The sequence below is a fragment of the Phalacrocorax aristotelis genome, chromosome 12 (genome assembly GCF_949628215.1).
Source record: "Phalacrocorax aristotelis chromosome 12, bGulAri2.1, whole genome shotgun sequence".
Taxonomy (NCBI): Eukaryota; Metazoa; Chordata; class Aves; order Suliformes; family Phalacrocoracidae; genus Phalacrocorax; species Phalacrocorax aristotelis.
Window position 1 is genome coordinate 16149965 of NC_134287.1, and position 20005 is coordinate 16169969.

Below are 20005 nucleotides of genomic sequence, written 5' to 3' on the forward strand. Positions count from 1 at the left end.
ATCTTTGATGACGTTGAAGTTATTGCACTAATAACTTATCTTCACTGTGGTTTAAGCCAACAGGTTTTACTTTAGAACTACAGTTGACTAAAGCCAGGCACCTGGTCTACCAACAGAGCTCAGCTGACAAGCAGTAACCTAGAAATTCAGGGTAACACCGTGATTTTGCAAAACCTTCTCTAACTAGTTGATCATCACACAAAGAAAATTTTAATATTTGCTAAAATGTAACAGACATCAGCTGTTCTCTAGACTTAACAATTTAATATGATCCGAACACATCGTGGTTATCAAGAGCCTCACGTTTTCACGGCATCTCGCAATTTTTTTTTTCCGCCAAATCTAGTAATGGACATATCAAATATTTGAAATTGCTTATTTCAAACATTGCAGTCATTGGGAAAAATGAAATGGCAGACACTGATTTGTTTGGAACAGGCATCACTGGAGAGGCAGGCAGCTCTAACAGCTACATGTGATGACAGTATGCGGGAGAGATGCTGAAGAAAATAACCGCATTCAGAAATGACAGACAAAGCAGAAAGGTGCAAAAGAGAGGAGTTTCAGGGTTGGGGTTTTTCTTCCTTTTTGAGTTGCAATTTTAAAAAAAAGGCTAAAGCAGTAAAAGAACAGAGAAAATGTTTAATATTTTTGTATTTTATGCTCCAATTGACCAATAACTGATGTTATAAATGAGCATTATTCATAATTGTTACAGTGAATCCGAGTAACATACGTGTTTCTTTCTCCTCCATTATTCCATCTTCCATAGTGCTTAGAATGTAACACACTTACTGCAAGAACCTGAGATAAGTGTAACCAGTATGTTGGCACAAGGTTTACCTTCTAAGTTTAACAATATTTAGGTCATGGAAGTGCTACTTCAGAAGGTTTTCTTTAATACCTCTCGCTATGTATACACGTATGCATATACAGACACACACTTATATTGTGCGTATGCATGTGTATGTATATTATAATGTTTCTTCAAAAGCTCCCAAACACCTATCAATTCAGTTTCCCAGATCTGGAATTTGATCAGACTAGTTACAACCCGTCAGCTTTAAATATTGGACTATTTGTTTCCCTGTGTCCAGTGCCTAAGATCTTGTTAATTACCTAAACTCTCTTTCTGTAAGTCTTGTTAATTACCCGTCTCCTGTCTCACAGGACCTTGTTAATAACCTGTACAATCTCTCTAAAAAGGTCCTAATAACACATTAAAATTAAAGATGCTTTTCTTTTAGCACTTGTCAAGTGGTGAAAATTGAGAAATTTTCACATCAGTTTATTAGCCTGCTGTAGTGTATTTTCCTAAACACAAACAATTTCAGAGAAATGATGCACAAGGTTTGGTCATGGCACAAAACAATCTTTGTGTTCCAGGAGTACCCTCAATTTCTTTAACTGTGTTCAATGCAAAATCCATGTGGCTCCTGACTGCAAATTAACCTCTTGAGAGCCATGACAATAGCAGTAATTGTAAGAATGAATGCAATTTAAGACAAAATTAGGTAAAAGTTTCAAAGCAGTGGATTAAGAAGCACGAAGACAAAACTATTTATTGGTAAACGCTGGCTAAATATACTAGACATTGTATGCTTAAAAATTCTTCTTTGACCGTATGATATAAATCCTCTGGAATGAACAGATTTTGTAGTATTTGCAAAAACAGTGTTTCTTGTTTCACTATGAGACTGTAGCATTTTTAAATTGTCAAGAAATCAGCTCATAAATATCTATATTACACACACGCCACACAATAAAAAAACCCAATCTTAACACTTATGTAATACTGTAATACCATATCTATAAAACCTTTCAAAAACTCTAATTTAGCCACTCAGCATTTGTAAGATGTAACGAAATATCATCCCCGTTTTACAGATCAGGCAGGGAGACTAAGTGATTTAGCCAAAGCCACTGAACAAGCCTTTGCCAGAGCAGAGATTAGTAGAAATTAGGGGTCCATATTTTGTGATTTCCTGACAACTACTATTATATGCAGACCAGGCAGGTTTTGTTTTGCTTTTCCTAAATACTTCTTAAACCGTCTTAAAATTACAAAAATAAATAGTAATAAAAATAAATAATAATTTTCAAATAATCCTGGAATACTTCTTGCTTTTAGAAGAAAAAAAAAATCTTATAACTGTTGTTGAACCACTTCTATATTTTCTGTATCAGCAGCTGAGAAACATGTGGAAAATATGTTTATCTTCATTCTTTTAATTAGTAAATAAGATTAATTAGTGCCAGAGTATGTACACAGCCAGTGAGTGCTTAACGACTGGTTGGGTGAAGAAGGGTTATTCAGCAACTCTGTTCTGGAGCTTACCCAGCCATCAGTTAGTGGTGATGTTATGAGCTGCTGTCCTGCACAGCATTGCTGCTTACTCATCATTATCAAACACAATTAATCATGATGGACTTGAGCCTGACCCAAAGCTCACCAAAGTCACTGAAAAGACCCCCATTAACTTTACAGACAGCATTTCATTGGTGCTAAGAACCTGACCTTCACACTTAGCACATGAGAGAGTTGGGTTTGGTCATTTTTTTTTTGAGGGTGGGAGGGTTGCTGTGGGGGTTTTTTCTTCCACCTCTCACTATCTCCAGCCTGATCCTACCGACTGAACACTCTTTTGTGGCTACAGTGTGCTCCTGGTATACATCTTCCAGTTGAGTTTCATCCAGGAATCCAGTTCACATGCCCAGGGCTGTTCCATCACTCAAAGGCTTAGCTAAGTGGGGTTAACTGGGAGATCCACCTGCAAAGCAAACCACTCCTCCACACCGGAACACGGATTTTGGACACACTTTAATAAAAAGGTATCTCCTGGTTTACTTGCGGAAATGGTATCCATCCAAAAGAGCTTAATAGCATGTGGAGTAAATAAAAAGCATCTCAAAGTCTAAATTCCCTGTGTAGGCTTTCTGCATACTGAATTTGTTACTCAACCTCATTTATTTTGTGGCCACAGATTTACACAATTCTTTCTTCACAGTATTACTAGTTTGAAAAATTTAAAGGGATTCTATTTAAGAAATCCTCCACAGATAAAAGGTAAACTTAAACTGTAAACTTATTAAATATGCACATTTTGTATTAGTTTTTACTTCAAAAGAATATCATTGTACAAGATACATTTGAAAGAAAGTTAACTTATTCTAAAAGATTCTCACAGAACATAACACTGGGGAATATAAACATTGAGAGCTTCTAACTTAAATTATTGCGTGCTAGATACTATGCCATAATAGCTGTCTGATAGAAAAGGTCAAAATGTTTACTATTTTTTGGTTTTTGAAAACAACAGAATTATCTGTTTGTCTTATCAAAAGTTTATGTTTACATAAAAGTCAAGAACTAGTAAGAGAGACTCATACAAAGAGGGGAAAACAAATTACTAGAGTCCTTCTGAATGGGCACTGTGATGAGCTTTTTAATTACAAAAAAAAAAAAAGTCCATCACGATTACTGCTAAAGATTTATATTTATCAAGATCTGCTGCATTCAAGAACTTCAAAAGATTTCACTACTTATATCTAGCATCTGCTTGAATACATTTTTCATTTTTAAAAAATTAAATGCTGTATAATTTTAATTGTTATTTAAATTACTTCTCTTTAAAGGAGCTTATTTAAATGGAAGTTTAACTTCTGACAAACCAAGCTACATCCTAACCTTACTCTAATCTAGAGAAATCCTTTATTAAATAAATAATATTCTAAGACTTTGTCTGTAACCATATTATTTAAGACACTAGGAACTGACTTATCTTCCTAGTGTCTTCTATGAGTCAAGTCATTGAAGTCTGTATGAGCTTCTAGCAACTGAATCCTTTCTATAGCAGTTCCGTTTCAGTTCATTTATCTAATTCACAACCATGGCTGGTTTTGTTGAGAAAATGATTATAAGTTTAAATCAGGAGTGCATGCATTCTAACCTATGAATAAAACTGAGTTGGGATACAATAAGGTCAAACTGTTCTAAAATCTTAAAGAACAAGATGACAAGAAACAAAGTACTTTTTTTTTCTTAAAGAAAATACTACTGTGCTATTAATCAAGGAATTAATAGACAGGGAAAAGGAAAATATTTAGAACAATGTTTTCCATTTAAAATGGTGATTTATCTTACAACCTTAAAATGCCAGTTTGCAGCATTTTAATTTTAAATTAAATTTCTACCAAATTTAAGTCATTAAATAGAAAAGAATCATTACCTTGGGGAAAAAAATAGAACTGTTAATTTCTGGCATTAATATACAGGAAAAAAAGAGAATGCAAATGAATAAAAGTTAAATAATTAGCTGTTTCAATAATTATCCATTGGAAACAGTATACATGAGGTGAGTGTGTATATATAATTATATACATACAGTGTGTATATTTTTATATATATCTATATATAGATCTATATAGGGATTATATATTCCTCACTAGCAAACAAAAGCCAGAAAGGGAATAAACTGTGGAATACGTTGGGGTTTTTTTAAGGGAAACAAGTTAACTGTTGATAGACAAACAGAGATTAAAATGGATTATTTAAATCAAAGTTTCTTATCTGTCCCTGTAACTTAATTCACTCTGTTTAGCACATAAACTGCTGCCTTGTGCGATGACTTGAATACCCAGGCACTCAGCAAAGCTACAGTGAGGCAAATGAATTCAAGCATGGTAAGCACCCATGTGGGTGCTCCCATTTAGAAATGGAATGGTCTTAAATTCTTGTGCTTTAACGTACAGAATCTAAATCCATTTTTTTCCCAAATGGTGACATCCACAGGATTTGTTTCCATCGCTCGCATTTTCTTCACCCTTTTATTTATCCTGTTTCATCTTTCCCTTAGACTTGAAACCTTTTCCTTTAAAACCTGGAGTTAGGGCAGTGTAATAACTAGCAATGAATGTTCAGGCAACGCAGAAGACTTTCAGGAAGAACCCATTCTGAAGCACGAATGAGGTCTTCCACAAACACAAGTATGCAAGAACATTCACAGTACAATTAGTAATACAAATATAACTTCAAAATGAAGTAAGAAAAGATCAAACTATACAAAAAGTTCTTAACTTTTACTCAGAAACAGATAAGCAGTGATATAAATGCATACAAAGCACAAAGACTGTGTTCCTCAGTACTTCACATTTTCATTTATATAGCATGTTCCAAGATATCAGATCGAAATACAGCAAAAACCTACCTTGAAGATGGCAACATGCTTGTAGGCTTGAAGTTTGTCATAAACGGATTAGCTGAATCATAGTCAAAACTCTCCTGATGAGTTTCACCAAATGCACTAGGTGATTTCAAGTCAGTAGAACTGTCTGATCCCCCATTGCTAAGTTTATCTGACCTCTTGCTATCTTTTTTTCCAGTCACTCTTTCAAAAAGACTAACTTTCTCTTTTTTCTCTTTTTTAATTTCTTTTCTGATTTCAACAGGTTTGGAAAACAGACTTATGTTTTGATCCCATGCTGCTGGGCTTTCTTCAAAAGGATTCTTCTGTCTTGGCAGTGTAGCAAATTTTTGGGGTAACGAAGCACTCACATTGGTAAATGGGTCATTTTGTGCTTCCAGTGCAGTTTCATCAACTGTGCTGTCAAGCTGGTTCATTTTAGAAGTATCAACACTTAATGTCCTTCTGTGTGGAGACTTTAGACTCCCTGCAAACAATCTGTCATTAGTATATTATCAATGAGACACTATATCATAGTTTATGACATGCAGAGAACCCATTTGAGCTTAGGTCTAGAAGCTTTGCAATGGAGCCTCAGTTCAAAATACTGCTGAGTAACTAAGCTATTTAAAAACAAAAAAAACAAACCAGCAGCTGTGGCCTTGAATTCATGGTTCAGAAACGTTTATGGATAGACACCACAGCAAATTTTTGTTTCCTGTATGAAAACTAAGTTCTACAAAGAAGACAGCTATGCCTAGTGTTCCATTCAAGAAAGAGACAATTGCGTAATAACTTTGAACAATGCAAAGTATTTTCAGTTCTTTATATAAATCAGGTTTAAAACTTTGGTGATAGTTTTCAACTTTTTAAACAGACTTTTACTTTTCACAAGACACTATTTTTGCCTGGAGTTCCCTCCAGCATGCCATGCTTTACTACAACATACTCTCAGATGAGGACATAAGAAAAATGCTAAATTACCATACATTATGACCAATAAAAGTTATTTCTTATGCTCAGAAACAGTAATTATGAGTCACCACCAACTAATGGAAGTGAAAAAAAAAATAGGCCAGCAATATTTCTTAACTCTTTGGCCTTGTAATTGCTTCATAAACTAAAGAAACAGACTTTTGAATGCCCTAATAGCAGTGAACTGTAATTATAATGGTCACAAGTTTTACTTACCACCTTCATCGACCGAACCAAAAGATTCTAGCTGACGCCTGAAAAGATGAGAGTATCCAACTGTGCTGGATTTCATTTTTTCTGAGGAGACATGCGATCCCGTTAAATCTGACATTGAATGAGCTGAGGATAGCCGCTGAGGTCCCAGAAGGAAAGGTTTTTTTGGTTTTGATTTCGTTTGTACTTCACCACTACATACCTCTACATTTGCATCAGGTACGTGAGTACTTGGGATGATTGCAGAGGATGTATCCGAAAACGTCCCATCATTTTTTCGACCCTTCATTTTGTCTTTTAGCTTAGCAAAAGGGGATTTGGTTTTGTCCTTCATTGACAAATCAAACATACTTGCTGTCATGTTATTCCTCATAAATTGAATATTGACCTTTATTTCTCCTCTGTCTTTAGTTCTCTTCCCTTGTCTGGACTCTAGGTGAAACCACCTTAAAGAAGAAAAACAGCAAGTTAAGTTTTCTGGAGCGTAGTCATTAAACTATGGTTAGTTGGTTAATGTATCTGACTAGTATAATTTAAAATATGAAAGCCAAATTCCATACCAAAAATTAAAACATTACTGTACTGAAAAACTTCTTTTGAAGAGAGAACTTAATAACTAAGCAAGCATGAAGCATTTTGCAGTGTTCACCTGTTTTGAGAATCAAAATCAACTCTGTGGAAGCTTACTAAACTTCCACAAAGCTAATGTGCTCACATCCCCTGACAAAGGGGAATTTGTATCTAATGTTAATTAGAAATACAAATATATTTTATTTTGCTATTAAAAAGGACTCTCGATATCTTTCAAGTGGCCTTTACTCAGAAGTGATGTGTATTACCTGAATGTTTACTATGTGGCAAATACTTCATCTAGTAACCTGTTCTCCTTTGATTTTGCTCAGGTTTATACACTAGCAAACATTTTTCCCCTCTGTCCCTTCCTCGTAACCACTGGTTAAGATTTATGTCAATGGCACTAGCACTAGCCAAGAAACATCCAAGACGCCTGAATAGTCAATCATCATTTCAGTCTGTAACCCCAACTAATGCTGACAGTAACTCCATGAGCACCGGTGGCAGAACAGCGAGGGCGTAGGTGTATCTAACAGCTGTCCCTTCTTTTGCAGGTCACCAGCAGGATTAACTTCAGAAATATTTCTGCAGGCTTTGGAACCTTGACATAAACCCCCACTCCTTGAAAAGAGATCAAAGGTGTGATCATCTGCTTCAAAAAGCCCAGTGTGCTTCTTTGCCAGGTTGAATAAAGGCTTTATCATTATCCAAGCATCTTATTCACTCCCTATTGTACTCCACTGTCCCATGCAAGCATCTACAGAATTATGGCTCAATCTTCCTTCACGTAAATGAATGACTGACACACAATCCCTTCTCCACACCCATCATCAATAGCATTTTCCTATTTCAAAAAGGGGCACAAGGGCATATTTCAGATGCACCAGCTCCAAAGTGCTCTAAACCCAGGGTCAGGAGAAATGCATGCACACGTGCTAACACATCAGTGCATTATCACAATGAAGGTAACTTTTGAACTGGAGACTAAGAAATGAAATTGCCTATCAGCACAGACGCCGAATTGATCATGCAGTTATACATACATTATTCAGTGCTGCCAAATATAGAAAACAAGGGCAGGAAAGGAGAAAAATAACCCTCAATTTCCTTTCAGATTTCATAAATATTTTTAAAGGTGACAGCTGAAATAAAATTTTCAGGCAGAGATACTATTTTTTGGTTGAGAAAATACTTCTAACGTGACCCACCAAAGAAATAACCAAAAGGATAATAAGTATTATGGGTTTTTTTGTTGCTTTGTGATGTCCAAAAGGTTTTATATCCCATACTAAACAAGAATTAATTAAGAAATATCAGACCTTCTCTATCCCGGCACTGGACAACATGATTCCAGACCAGTAGATCCAGAAGTTCAAACCAGTAAGAAGACAATTAAGCCTTCAGGAAGAAAATTTTTCTTCTCTTATAAGCTAACTTCATATACGTATTTTAAATGAAACACAAAACCTGAAATATGTTACCTGTCTGAAGAAGATGGATCGCTTTTCCTTTTAGTTAATAACATTTGAATTCTTCGTAACTGATTCCAGAAACACTTTAAGTCATCTATAGAGTTGTTACAGAAAACGCACACAACAGACCCAATCTTTTTTGTGATATATAATGTCGTAAAAACTGGAAGACAAGATAGACTGCTTTCTTTAAAACTCTTCTTTAAAAGAAAACATATTCATATATTCTCTTAAAACAAAACAAACAAACAATACACAGCCATAACGAGCAAGCCTTTGCTCAGACAGATCTTGCCTGTGCAGAAAAAACCACCCTGAAAGTGAAAGTCCTGCCCATGATTCCTTTAGACAGATGCTAAATGTAAACATAAAAATAAATGAGGCTTATGAGTGTTTTAAGAAGCTTATTAGGCAGAGAGGACCTCACTTTTTGATATTCAAATTTAATGGCTCAGCCTACACTGTAAGAAAACACATTCCCTTCTCTCTGTTTCTCTTCCCTCACAGGTCTCAAAATGTATTTCAGATTGCTGAATTTTCATGTTTCGAGTTAAGAATTACCAAAACTTTAAACTGATGTATGACACTTGCTAATTTGTTTTAGAACAATACCACGACATAAATTCTTAAGCTTTTGCTGTGGACGTTTTCTCTTAAAAGTTAATTTAACTGAATTATTAACATTCTTATCATGGATCAACAACCACTCTCTGTCACTGCCAGTACTCACCTGCCTACGGCATACCTCTGCATACTGTTTTGACATTCACCAGGTCTGAAGGAGACAAATCCAGCACACAACTAATACATTGCCTTTGCAGCTTGTACACTTGTTTTCAAAGTAGACTTCGAAGAATTTGACACTAAAAATAAGGTCAGCTGGGAAAACAAAGAGACTCTCCTTACCCTAGGAAGATAACAGAACGGCATAAGGGACTGGACCTCATACCTGCTGGGACCAGGTTCAACACCACTACTGATTCCAGCAGAATTTAATCATAAGCTCTTTACTCCAGCAAAATTTCTCTGGACTTCAGTGGAATTTCTGTGTGATTAATGATTGCTGGATCAACTCTTTGTATGAGAGACAGATATTTAATTTTCATAGGCATTTCAAGAAGGTTTCTTTGTTACCTTGGAGAGTTTATCTTGTTTTTGTTATGATGAAGGTACCATATGCTTCAGCTCATAACAAGACAATATGAGAAGCAGACTCAAATCATGATTTTCTTCAAATTCAAAGGCAAATAATTACTTTTTTAAACAGATGAGAACAAACGCAAGCAATGCATTTGTGTGGAGCTGCACATGAATGGGCAACTGAGTCTGTAAATGTTTCTTATTAGAATCTGTTTCTACAACACATGGGCGTGAGCAACAAATAGAAAAAACAGCACGGTACATAATAGAAAAAAGAATTGGAAAATTAAGTCCACTGTTTTCAGATAACAACATTTGGGTCCTAAAATACTAAATTCCACTATACCACTGCCAATTTAAAAAATTGTAATGTATTATAAAAGCCAATAAAACTTGCTATTTTGGTTTTGTTTACAGTACTTTTAGCCACAATAAATGCTCCATTTGTCAGGCTGCCATGAGCTTATTCTATAGAAAGCCTGTACAAAGTAGGAAAATAGCCAATAACATACACGAACAAAACAGGGTGGCTTTTATGAGAGCAGATGCCCTTTTATTTAATAACCAAATATTACATCCAGTCTTGCAGACAGTCTTTATTTAAACAGACCTTGTACACAGTCTGGCAAATTTTCCCAACTTCAAAGGAAGCCGTATTGGCTTCTGAATCACATTCATACTTCTTGCTCTCACCTTCAAATGGACAACATCCTCCATAGACCCTCTAATTTCAACTTTTCCCCTATGCTTTCCATCAGAACAACCCTTGCTTCTTTTTCTCATCTGTTTGTTGAGTGCGCTAATGGGTTTCGCCTGTCTTGCACAGGTTTCTGATCATTTTTATTTTGTATGCATTATATAAATTGCCACTATGTATGCTGACATTTTTTTTTTAACGCGGGACGATCAACATTCAGGGCCGAACAGGAAAAATCCTACTGAACAGTCAGCCCTGAAAAACTAAAGCCATGCTTCTTCAGATAGGGCTATTTTCTAACCACAACAAAATTACTCAATTTTGGCCATGCCTACAATTAGGGGTGAAAAAACAAACTCCCTTATTTCTAAGAAGGACAATAACCGTCTCCTGCATACTATTAAAGTAAATTGTAAAGTATTAGCCGTACTGAACCCTTTCCCTTAGTAAAGATAGACATGAAGAGTGAAGGAGAAAACTGAAATAAGTAAGTTACAAAATTCTGGCCTGCCTATGCCATCTAAATAGCTAGTGATCTACAAACATATTTACATGCTCAACACATTTTCTTCAACTGTTCTCTTCTTCCCCTTTTTCTGATTTCATTTCTTCCCCATTAACTTGGTTTCCTCACTTTTGCTTATCTATACACTATTCTCACTGCACCCTTCATCCTGCATTCAACAAATATTTTGAAACCAATATCTTGTTTCTCTTCTCCTAAAAGCAGGAAGCTGATGTCGTCGCGTCTTACCCTCCAAATCTGCCACAGAATCTGACTGTTCTAAAGCTTAGCCCTCCCTCTTCTTTGAGGAAGCATCACTCAACTTATTCTGCTCACCATGTAACAGTGGGCAGGATAGGTTGACAGTATGGGTAAGAAAAATAATAACAGTATGGGTAAGAAAAACCACTCTGTAATTTTAATTACATTTTAATTATGTGCTTAAAACTTTAACAGCCTCCAAAACCACTGGGATACTCGTCTACCAATTTCAACAGGAATTAGAAGTCTTCTAGCCAGCACATTCAACCTGTGCATGACAGACGACCTTCTGGCTCGGTCTTCTTGCCAGTGCTGAAGTTGGAAAGTACTAATGGGATTCTCCCACTCATTTTGCTGCCTCTCAAAAACACCACTCTGCCTTTACTCTACCAGGAAATACCTACTGAGCAGATCTAGTTGTGCTTTGCTGAAATCATTACATTGCACCCAAAGATTTTTACAAAATCTTGATTTTGATTCACAAATTACTGTAGGAATTCTGCAAAAAGCCACATAATCATCACAGCATCCACAAGGCTTCTAACCTTGATTTTACAGGTAAAATCAGCATCCTGATCTGCTAAGCAACTTTAATCCGCTCCACAGTGATGAGGAGAATTTTCTACACTGGCGGGTACTTCTAAAACTACCCCCATAAAAGACCATCAAAATCCCAATGATAGAGCATGTCCATCAGCTGTCATGGGAAAGAAGTACGTCTTCATCTTAGATTACTATGTTCAAGCTAGATACACTGAAAAAACTTGCTTCACAAAATCCCACTAGCATGAACGTCAACAGCTAACAGATAAAAACCAACATCCAAAGCCCAGAACCATACAACACTTTCATTAGCAGCAAATGCACTTTGAAATATGCAGAAGTATGTTTTGTGATAAGCCACTCGGATACCATACTGAAAGACTGCCCCAAAAGCCAGTAAGTAGGAAAATTAAGGCAAGGGGCTGAGCACAAACTACATTGTTCATGAGGGGAAAAGAAGAAGAAAACAGATCATTTACTAAAATAAGTGGTGACATTCACAAAGATGAATACTATTACTTTCTGGAAGCCAACTGAAATTATATATACAAAGTAGAGTTTAAAAATAAATATTACAGGGTGACATCGTAACACCACAAAACATATAGGAACTGACACATATCTCAACACCCTTCCTTACTATGGCATTAGCTAACATCAACTGGAATAAAAGGAATTAAGTGGTCTTAGTTTACATATTATTTTGGCTAAAGACTGTGTATGAGAACTTTTATTTTAGAAAAAAAATAACTGAAGAATTAAGAGAATCAAGGCTAATTATTTCAGTTGAGTGTGTCTGCAAGCATGTGTGTGTGTGCACAGAAAATGGAGAAGTATTTCAATCCAGATGGCACTCAGAGTCTGACTCAGAACTCTGACTTATGCAGAGGATGTGCCTGCATTTGTTGTCAAAGTGTAAACGCTGGGAATGTTACTAGATAATTTGAAAATATTGCTACAATCCTATAAAACTACAGCTGGGCGCAACTTTTTGTTTTCCCCCACAAGCACCTTTCTCTTCTGTTCCTTACTACTACCTTACCTTCTTTTTTTTTTTTTTTAACGTGGTACCACAAAAGCAACAGCACAAATCCATATGGATCCTCCAGGACACTCATTATTACTGCGCCTTTAACAAATTTCTCAGTTACTACTCTTCCCACTTTTGACTAGAGTGAAACAAGTTCTTTTTCTTACTTTCACCACATTTTGATAATTTCTGTTACAGCCTGCCATTACTACTTAGTTTTATCACCTAAAAAGCATTTTTCTGGTTTAAACTAAATTTAAGACTTAAAAATAGTAAATAATATTTCTAATGTGTTATGTTTTGTAAAACTATTTTTCAAAAGGCACTATTCATTGACAAACACTGAGTCCTTGACAATCATATTGTTTACTGGTAGTTGTGTGTTCATAATTCAAGTTGCATTTGAAGCCTCCTACTTGAGCACCTGCTGCTTGCTTATGCTACTACAGATGAGAGAGAGGACAGGGCAAAGGCAGTCGAAGGGGGAACCTGTCCATATCCAAGTAGGCGGCTGCCAAGAAGGAATTCACAGTCATCCAGAGGAAGTCGCACAACTTTTGTATCTTTCAGGAAGCTCAGCAGCACTACAGCATAAGTGCTTACAACAGAGGGGTATTGATCGCGGTCAATCATTAATTCTTTTTGTTTGTTTGTTTGCTGAGAAGCTGGTTTTGACTATTTTAAATGATCGATGTAAGCTGAGGAGAAGCATCTTCGATAAGGACAAGATTTCTTCACTGTATTATGCTCAAATAAGCAATTTTACAAAACTGCTGCAACTGGGGGGGAGGGCAGGGATTGTTGAGGTATTATAGAAACCAGGGAAAAGGGAAATTAAGTCACAAATAGAAGACGTCTCCTCCAACAAAATTTCCCTAAGAAAGAATAACTCTATCATTGCCTGCCCCCTTCAAATTTATAACATACCAGACTAGTTTGCACCTTAAATCAGCTGGAGGTATAATAACATTAGCTCTCCAGGAAAGCTAATAAAGGCATGGACAACAGAGTGTGTGGAATTAGAGAACAAGGATTAAGCAAATGCCAATGAAATAAGTAACATCATGATGAAAGCTAACAGAAATTTATTATTCTATTGCTGTGTTCAATTAGCACACAGGAGGAACAAAAACTAAGCACAGTCATTAAGAAAAACTACTGAAAAATACTTCAGCAAATTAAGACGTGTCAGTAAATGATTATATTTTATGTCATAACAATTCGAAAATTTGTTTCGATTTTATGCATTGTCAGGTCACCAGTAGTAAGGCAACTATGAATTCTATCTGAATAGAAATTATTACAAAAACATATATATGCTTTAAAACAACACATTCACTGATCATCACCTACATTTAAACTGCAAGAGCAAAAGGTGTATATTTTTTTCTGCAACAGCAGACCAAAAGAATTGTCAAGTATTTCTCAGGATGAATTAAAAAAAAACCTACAGGATTTTACTGCAAAAAAATAAAACCATGTCAGAAATCTAAGATCTGAAAACTTATGCTAAATATAATTGCAATAAAGCAGTACCTCCCAAGCTATTCAAACTGTTAAAAAAACTCCGTAAAACCTCCCAGCATCTGAAGCGTAGTTTTCAACTCTGAAGAGCAGAGGAGGCAAAAAGGGCCTGTCCATTTCCAACTGCAGCAGAGATACCAGAGACGCAAATTTACAAAGTCAGGACAGCGTGATGGGCACTTTCCCACCAATACAGAAAGCAAATTAACTAGGAACCTGCAGATGCTTTGGCCGAGGTCTCAGGAAGAGACCTAGAAAGGGAACATCTGAACCACATCTGGATCTAACCATTCCAGGAATTTTGACTTTTAAGAGTTCCAGAAAACATCAGTTTTAGAAAGGAAGAGAAAGGACATAGCGTGATGGTGCGTACACATTTTTCACTATCAAATTATAGTAAACATACTGCTTTGTTTCATTAAATATTGTGTGAAATCAAGTCTATTAAAACACAAGACACGCAAACCCTACTATGAGGCCTCTGACTGAAAACTTTACTGCAGAGAGTATTTTTCGTGTGACAAGTACCAAAAAAGCTATACAGAAAAAAGGATTATTTTTCCCTAACATAATGTTTCTAAAGGTGCAGCAAATTTTTAAACTTATTTCTTCCAAATTATAAAATATTAAATTAAAAAAAAATACAAAAAGATTAATGTCACACACCCCTCACTCTTCCTAGGAATTAAAAATTAGCTGGTAGCATTCACTTCCCATACCTCCTTACTAAAAAAGCACTAGGGAATTGCTGACAGGGTTCAGCATTGTGCAGAATATTAAATATCTTTTTTGCAATACCCTGGTGACTCTTGAGTCTGTCTCTTACAGCACCATATGTACAGCTGTGTTGGAAAGAGGAAGCTATTAAATATATTAAAAAGTAGAAATATTACCAATAGACACTTCATCAAATAACTGGATCTCATTCATCCCCAAACAAAGCAAGAAATGTTAAGGTTACATCAACATGAGAAAATAACTCTGGATTTAATAACACCACAAGCCTGTTGAACATATTTGAAAGTAAAAACATTGCTTAATAAAACAGATTAGTGTTTCTGAAACAATGAATATAGCTTTCAACCATCAGAATGCTTTGGTAATAAAGACATTGGACTTGGTCTTGAAAGGCACAGGGTATCTCAGTTCCCACACCATAGTCACGGAGAGAAGGTCTTTGGTCCAAATATATTACCCTTAGTTTACTGCCAACACAGGACTAGGAATATGTTGTATCAAAAAGGATTTATTAAAAGGAAAAAAAAGAGTGTTTTGGTTGAGATTGTATTTGCAAATATATTCTTGAAAGTTTGCCCTCTTCCCACATACACGTACAAAAACTGCATCCACATCTCCAACTAACGCTTACAGGAGATAGCAACAACACACATGCATTGCACAAAGGCACACGAGTAGACAACACTGATATCTTTTCAAAGACATCTGAACGCTTAAGGACTCTGAATTATTTTTTCAAAAGTGAGTTTCAAAAATGACATTTTCTACGTTTCTAAGCACCTAAAGCCATTGACAGGAAAACTGGACTTGCAGTGGCTCCTGTCTCATAAGAATTTAAATCAACATTAAGTGAGTATGTGCTGCTAAAAACCCCACTAACCGCCCGTCCGCACTTTTACAAGTATACAAGACTGTTACAAGTATGGCTGTGCGGCTCTAGAAGCCTAACACCCATCAACTTTTAATAAGATTTGCAATCTTAAATGCTCGAGTAATTTCTGAAAATAGGACTTGGGCTGTTTGTAAAAATTTCCCCATAGGCTCCCATCTTCCGCAGTACAGCCTGCAGGCAGAGCGCAGCCTTCTCAGGGCGCCCTGGTAATTTCGGCAGTGGTCTCGGGAAGCACCACTGCACATTTATATAGTGTGAGTTCCTCTCTCACACTTCAGAGAAAGAAGTGAAAAAATAAAGAACACCTATGAAGCCCTGCTAAGACACAACTTTATATAAAAATACAGAAGAGATCTGAATGTTTATTTAACTATCACAAGGACTATGTTAATTACCACACGTACAAATTTTTGCAATAACTTTCTTAGACTCCAGTACTACTGCTAAAATAGCTGCAAAAGCATACGGTTCCCCAAAGGGAAAAGGGTTTTTTTTACTTACAGTAATACCTGAATAATTTACATATTTTCCTCCAGTTTCTGAATACATATTTCTACTCAAGCTTACAAAGTTTTTACAGTTAGCAGCGGTTCTACTTCATTCATTCACCTTTTTTTCTGTAGAGCAGCTAGGTGTTTAAACTAAAGCAGTTGCCTATGACTTGCAAGATAATGACAATTGACGATAAAAGAATATTTAAGATGCATGCCTAAAGATCATTGAAAGTTCTTGAATCAAGTGTAAAGAGAAATTAAGACCCTAAGGCTACAGGCATGACCATGTATTGCATCAAGGTAACTGGTTTGTCCTTAAAAGATAAGCAATTAAAAAGTATGATACTTCAGACCATGAACCCACAAGAGATTCTGCACAGACACTCTGTTCCCTATTATACGGTTAGTGAACATACTGTTTTGCTAAAAATTTAGTTTAGGAAAAAAAAAAAACCAAAACCAAACACCAGGGCAAAGACAGCTTTGCCTTGTCTTTGGTGTTCCATCAAGCTCAGCCACCGCACATAAGCAGGACCAGGTTTTGAGATGGTTTCTACAGAAATAGATGTCTGATCAACCAGACCTGGCTGGTGTTGCTGTACTGATTACTGCCTCCAACTGCGCCTGCTCCGACTCTGATGGAGTGAACGCCTCCCCAGCACACTCAGCGACAGACAAGCGATGCCAGCGTCTTAGTCACTTGGATGCAAAGTCCAGCATCTTACCATAGACCACCATCACCAACAGAAGAAATACCAGGCTTTAACAGATAAGGTCTGGGCACAGGAGCCTTTCTACTCTACTGAAGAGTCACAAGAGGAGGAACAGCACCTGGGGCAGGAACTTTTTAACCACTGCAGAAAGATTTGTCAGCGCTCATACATCACTGCCTACATATTGCTAACTTGGAGGTCTCCATGCTGTTCTCAGACTGCTCCTGCGGGACAAGCATAGCTAAAACAAACACAAATCATGTAGCCACAGCCATGCCTGCAGTACGCTTACACCTGTAGTTTACTCCCATAGATTTTGGAAGGTAAGTTACACTGGTACCAGGCATCTTCGTGCAACAATGTCCTAACTAGAAATTCTAAAGAATTTTACTAATTTAGTTGAAAAACCCAGAGGGTTCGATACGTTTACAGTTCAGCCTTATAAACTGCTGTTATGCTTTTTTTTTTTTTTTTTTTTTTTTTAGTTTTGCATTCCAGTGACAGAATTTGCTGGCAAATGGCAATTTTGTTTGACAAAGGCTTACACAGGTAGTGATGGAGGCTACTACAACAGCAGAAAATATCTCTTCAGTCTTCTCTGTTGAGGCCTGCTGTACAGAGCAGCCTGCAGAATTGCGGCCTAAGTCTAATCTGGATCAGAAAAGCACTGTGCTGCTGTGGTACACCTTCATTAAGTCACAGTTCATTGACTACTAAAACATAAATATAAAATATTTGAATACGCTTGGTTGCAGCAATTGAAGGAAAACATTTTTAAGGAGAACACCACCAGGCTTCAAGGGAGTCTGGGTCGCATACATGGTTCAAACTGAGGTAGGAGTTCAATGGGGATATGGCCCTGCGCAGAACAAAGGCAAATCTTTAGAAAAACAGACTGCAAGGCATTCATGTTGCACAAAAGACTTTGTAAAAAAATGTTAATGTTATTGACAGTCCTTCCCTGTGCAGGGCGACCACTGTGATTACAGTAAACTTCTCTCTGGAAGACGTCAGGCCGCAATGGCGTAACTGTATGCGTTAGGGGCTTTGAACACACCACAGAGGAAAGAAATGTCCTAATTACATTTCCAACTATGTTGCTAATAAGGCTACTATTCCCCCCCACCCAAGTGCAAGCGTACCAGGTATACAAATGATAGTGAAGAAAACCAACCATCACTTACTCTGTTTTCCTTCTTTGTTTGTCCTCAAATACATCATTCAGACTTATCGCCACCTGTCCCAAAAACTTGTCGAGCCCCACCAGCGACCTGTGCATGACAATCAGGTACAGGATGTATTTTTCTGGATTCTCCTGCATGAGTAATCCAGGGAGCTCGAAGGAGGCCTCTTCTTTCCAGACAGGATCAAGGGTCTTCTCGGCCACTGAGGTGGAATACTTCTCCTTGCCCAGCTGTATGATGGTGTAGGCATCGTTGCTGCCATTTTTACCTTTTGGCTTCAGACCTTTGGCTTGAAGGACCGTAACTTGCACGTGAGTTGGGAACCACTTCTGGGCTTGCTCTGCTAGCATCATCTTTGAAGATCGCAGCAGCAATAACAATCGCAAAGTCTGTCAAGTCTTCGAGTTGCTGCGTAAGGGCACTTACGGCGGGGACACCTGTCAGGGCTCAGCCCGCTCCGTCCTCCAGCGCTCCCGGCCGCCGGCGGCACTCACCGGTCCTCAGGGCCCCCCTCCCCGCGCAGCCCTACCCGCGGCTCCATGGCGGGGGGCTGCAGGCTCCCCCCCGGCACCCGCACCGCTCCCCTCCCGCCGCCGCCCCCCGGGCATCCCCCGCGCAGGGCCCCTCCGCCGCCCGGCCCGGCCCGCCGCGGCTCCTCAGCGCGGCCCGGCCCGGCGCGGGCCCCGCCGGCGGCCTCCCGCTGCCCCCGCCGGCTCGGTGCCTCGGGGCGGCGGGCAGCGCCGGGGGGGAGGCTCGCCGCCGCCCCGCTCCTCCGCGGGGCTGTGGGGCCGGGCTGCCGCGGCCGTCAGGGCGCTGTCCCCCCGTCTGCCTCAGCCGCTCGCCGCGCTCCCTCCGCGCCGCCGCCCGGCCTGACGGGCCGGCTCCGCCGCTTCCGCCTTCCCCATGCTGCCAGCGGCGGCGGCGGCGGCTCCGCGGCGGTCAGAGGGCAGAGGGCAGGGTTCGCCCCCTCCTCGCCGCCGCCTCCCTTCCCTTCCCTTCCCGCGCCGGTACCGCGCAGGACGCCGGTACCCCCGCTGAGGTTCCCCCCACTGCCGGCGGTCCTGCCCAAGGACGGGGCGGGGAGAGGCCGGGGTCCCCTCGGGGGTGACGGAGAGCTGGGCCCTCGGGGTCCCCGTCTCGTTAGTCTATCGCTGGTTTCACTTCAGAGGGGAGAGAGATCCCCCCTGGAGCTGTGGGCAAGAGGCAACTTCTATAGGCATTATTATTAACTAGTGTGGTAGGAATAATATTCGTATTATTGGGTTTATATGAATTATTAATATAGCAATAGTGATAATATTATCCATTATATTTAGCAAGGGAAAGAAGCCCCGTTAAATCCCTGGGCAGAGGCGGGGGAGCACAGGGTTTGAGCAGCGGTGGCTTGTCTGTGTGTCCTGGGCCTGGGGGCTCTGAGCTGGCCCTGGGGGCTCCGAGCTGGCCCTGGGGGTGGTCACAGACCTGGGCTGCTCTGGAGGAAGCTCTAATTGGTCTGTCCTGCTGCAAGCCACTCCAGGAACTTTTATTTTCCACCCATCTTGGCAATTCTGTTGGATTTAAATGAGAAAGCAGAAATAATTGTCAGGTGTTTCAAGGACACATAATTTTATTGACACTACACCTGGAGGCTACGTGTGTATGTGTGTGTGTACGTGTGCACCTGTAAGCAGGGCCACAGGTATCACCTTTATTTCAAAGAAAGAAGCAAAGCCCACACAGAATTAGGGTTCCAAGGCTCCATATCCCACCCCCAAAACCATAACAAGCAGGAAAATCCGCAGCTAAGTCAGATAATACTTCATCCACCACCCCTCACTCATGAGTCCCCAGTCCACAGCTCACGGGTTAGTGAGCAACAAAAAGCTTGG

General features: G+C 38.9%; 1 protein-coding gene across 2 annotated transcripts in view; it reads right to left on the reverse strand.

Annotated features, from left to right (window-relative positions):
* Positions 1-19175, reverse strand: part of RAB11FIP2 (RAB11 family interacting protein 2) — a 34407-nt gene extending 15232 nt beyond the window's left edge. For both annotated transcript variants that reach the window (XR_012662782.1, XM_075107262.1), the window contains exons 1-3: positions 18138-19175; positions 6375-6817; positions 5208-5670 (exon numbers count right to left, since the gene is read on the reverse strand). Coding sequence is in view for 1 of the 2 variants with exons in the window: in XM_075107262.1 (XP_074963363.1) it covers positions 5208-5670; positions 6375-6817; positions 18138-18490 (1259 nt within the window). In the remaining variant the exon portion in view is untranslated. The remainder of the gene's footprint in view (positions 1-5207; positions 5671-6374; positions 6818-18137) is intronic.
* Positions 19176-20005: the final 830 nt, after the last annotated feature.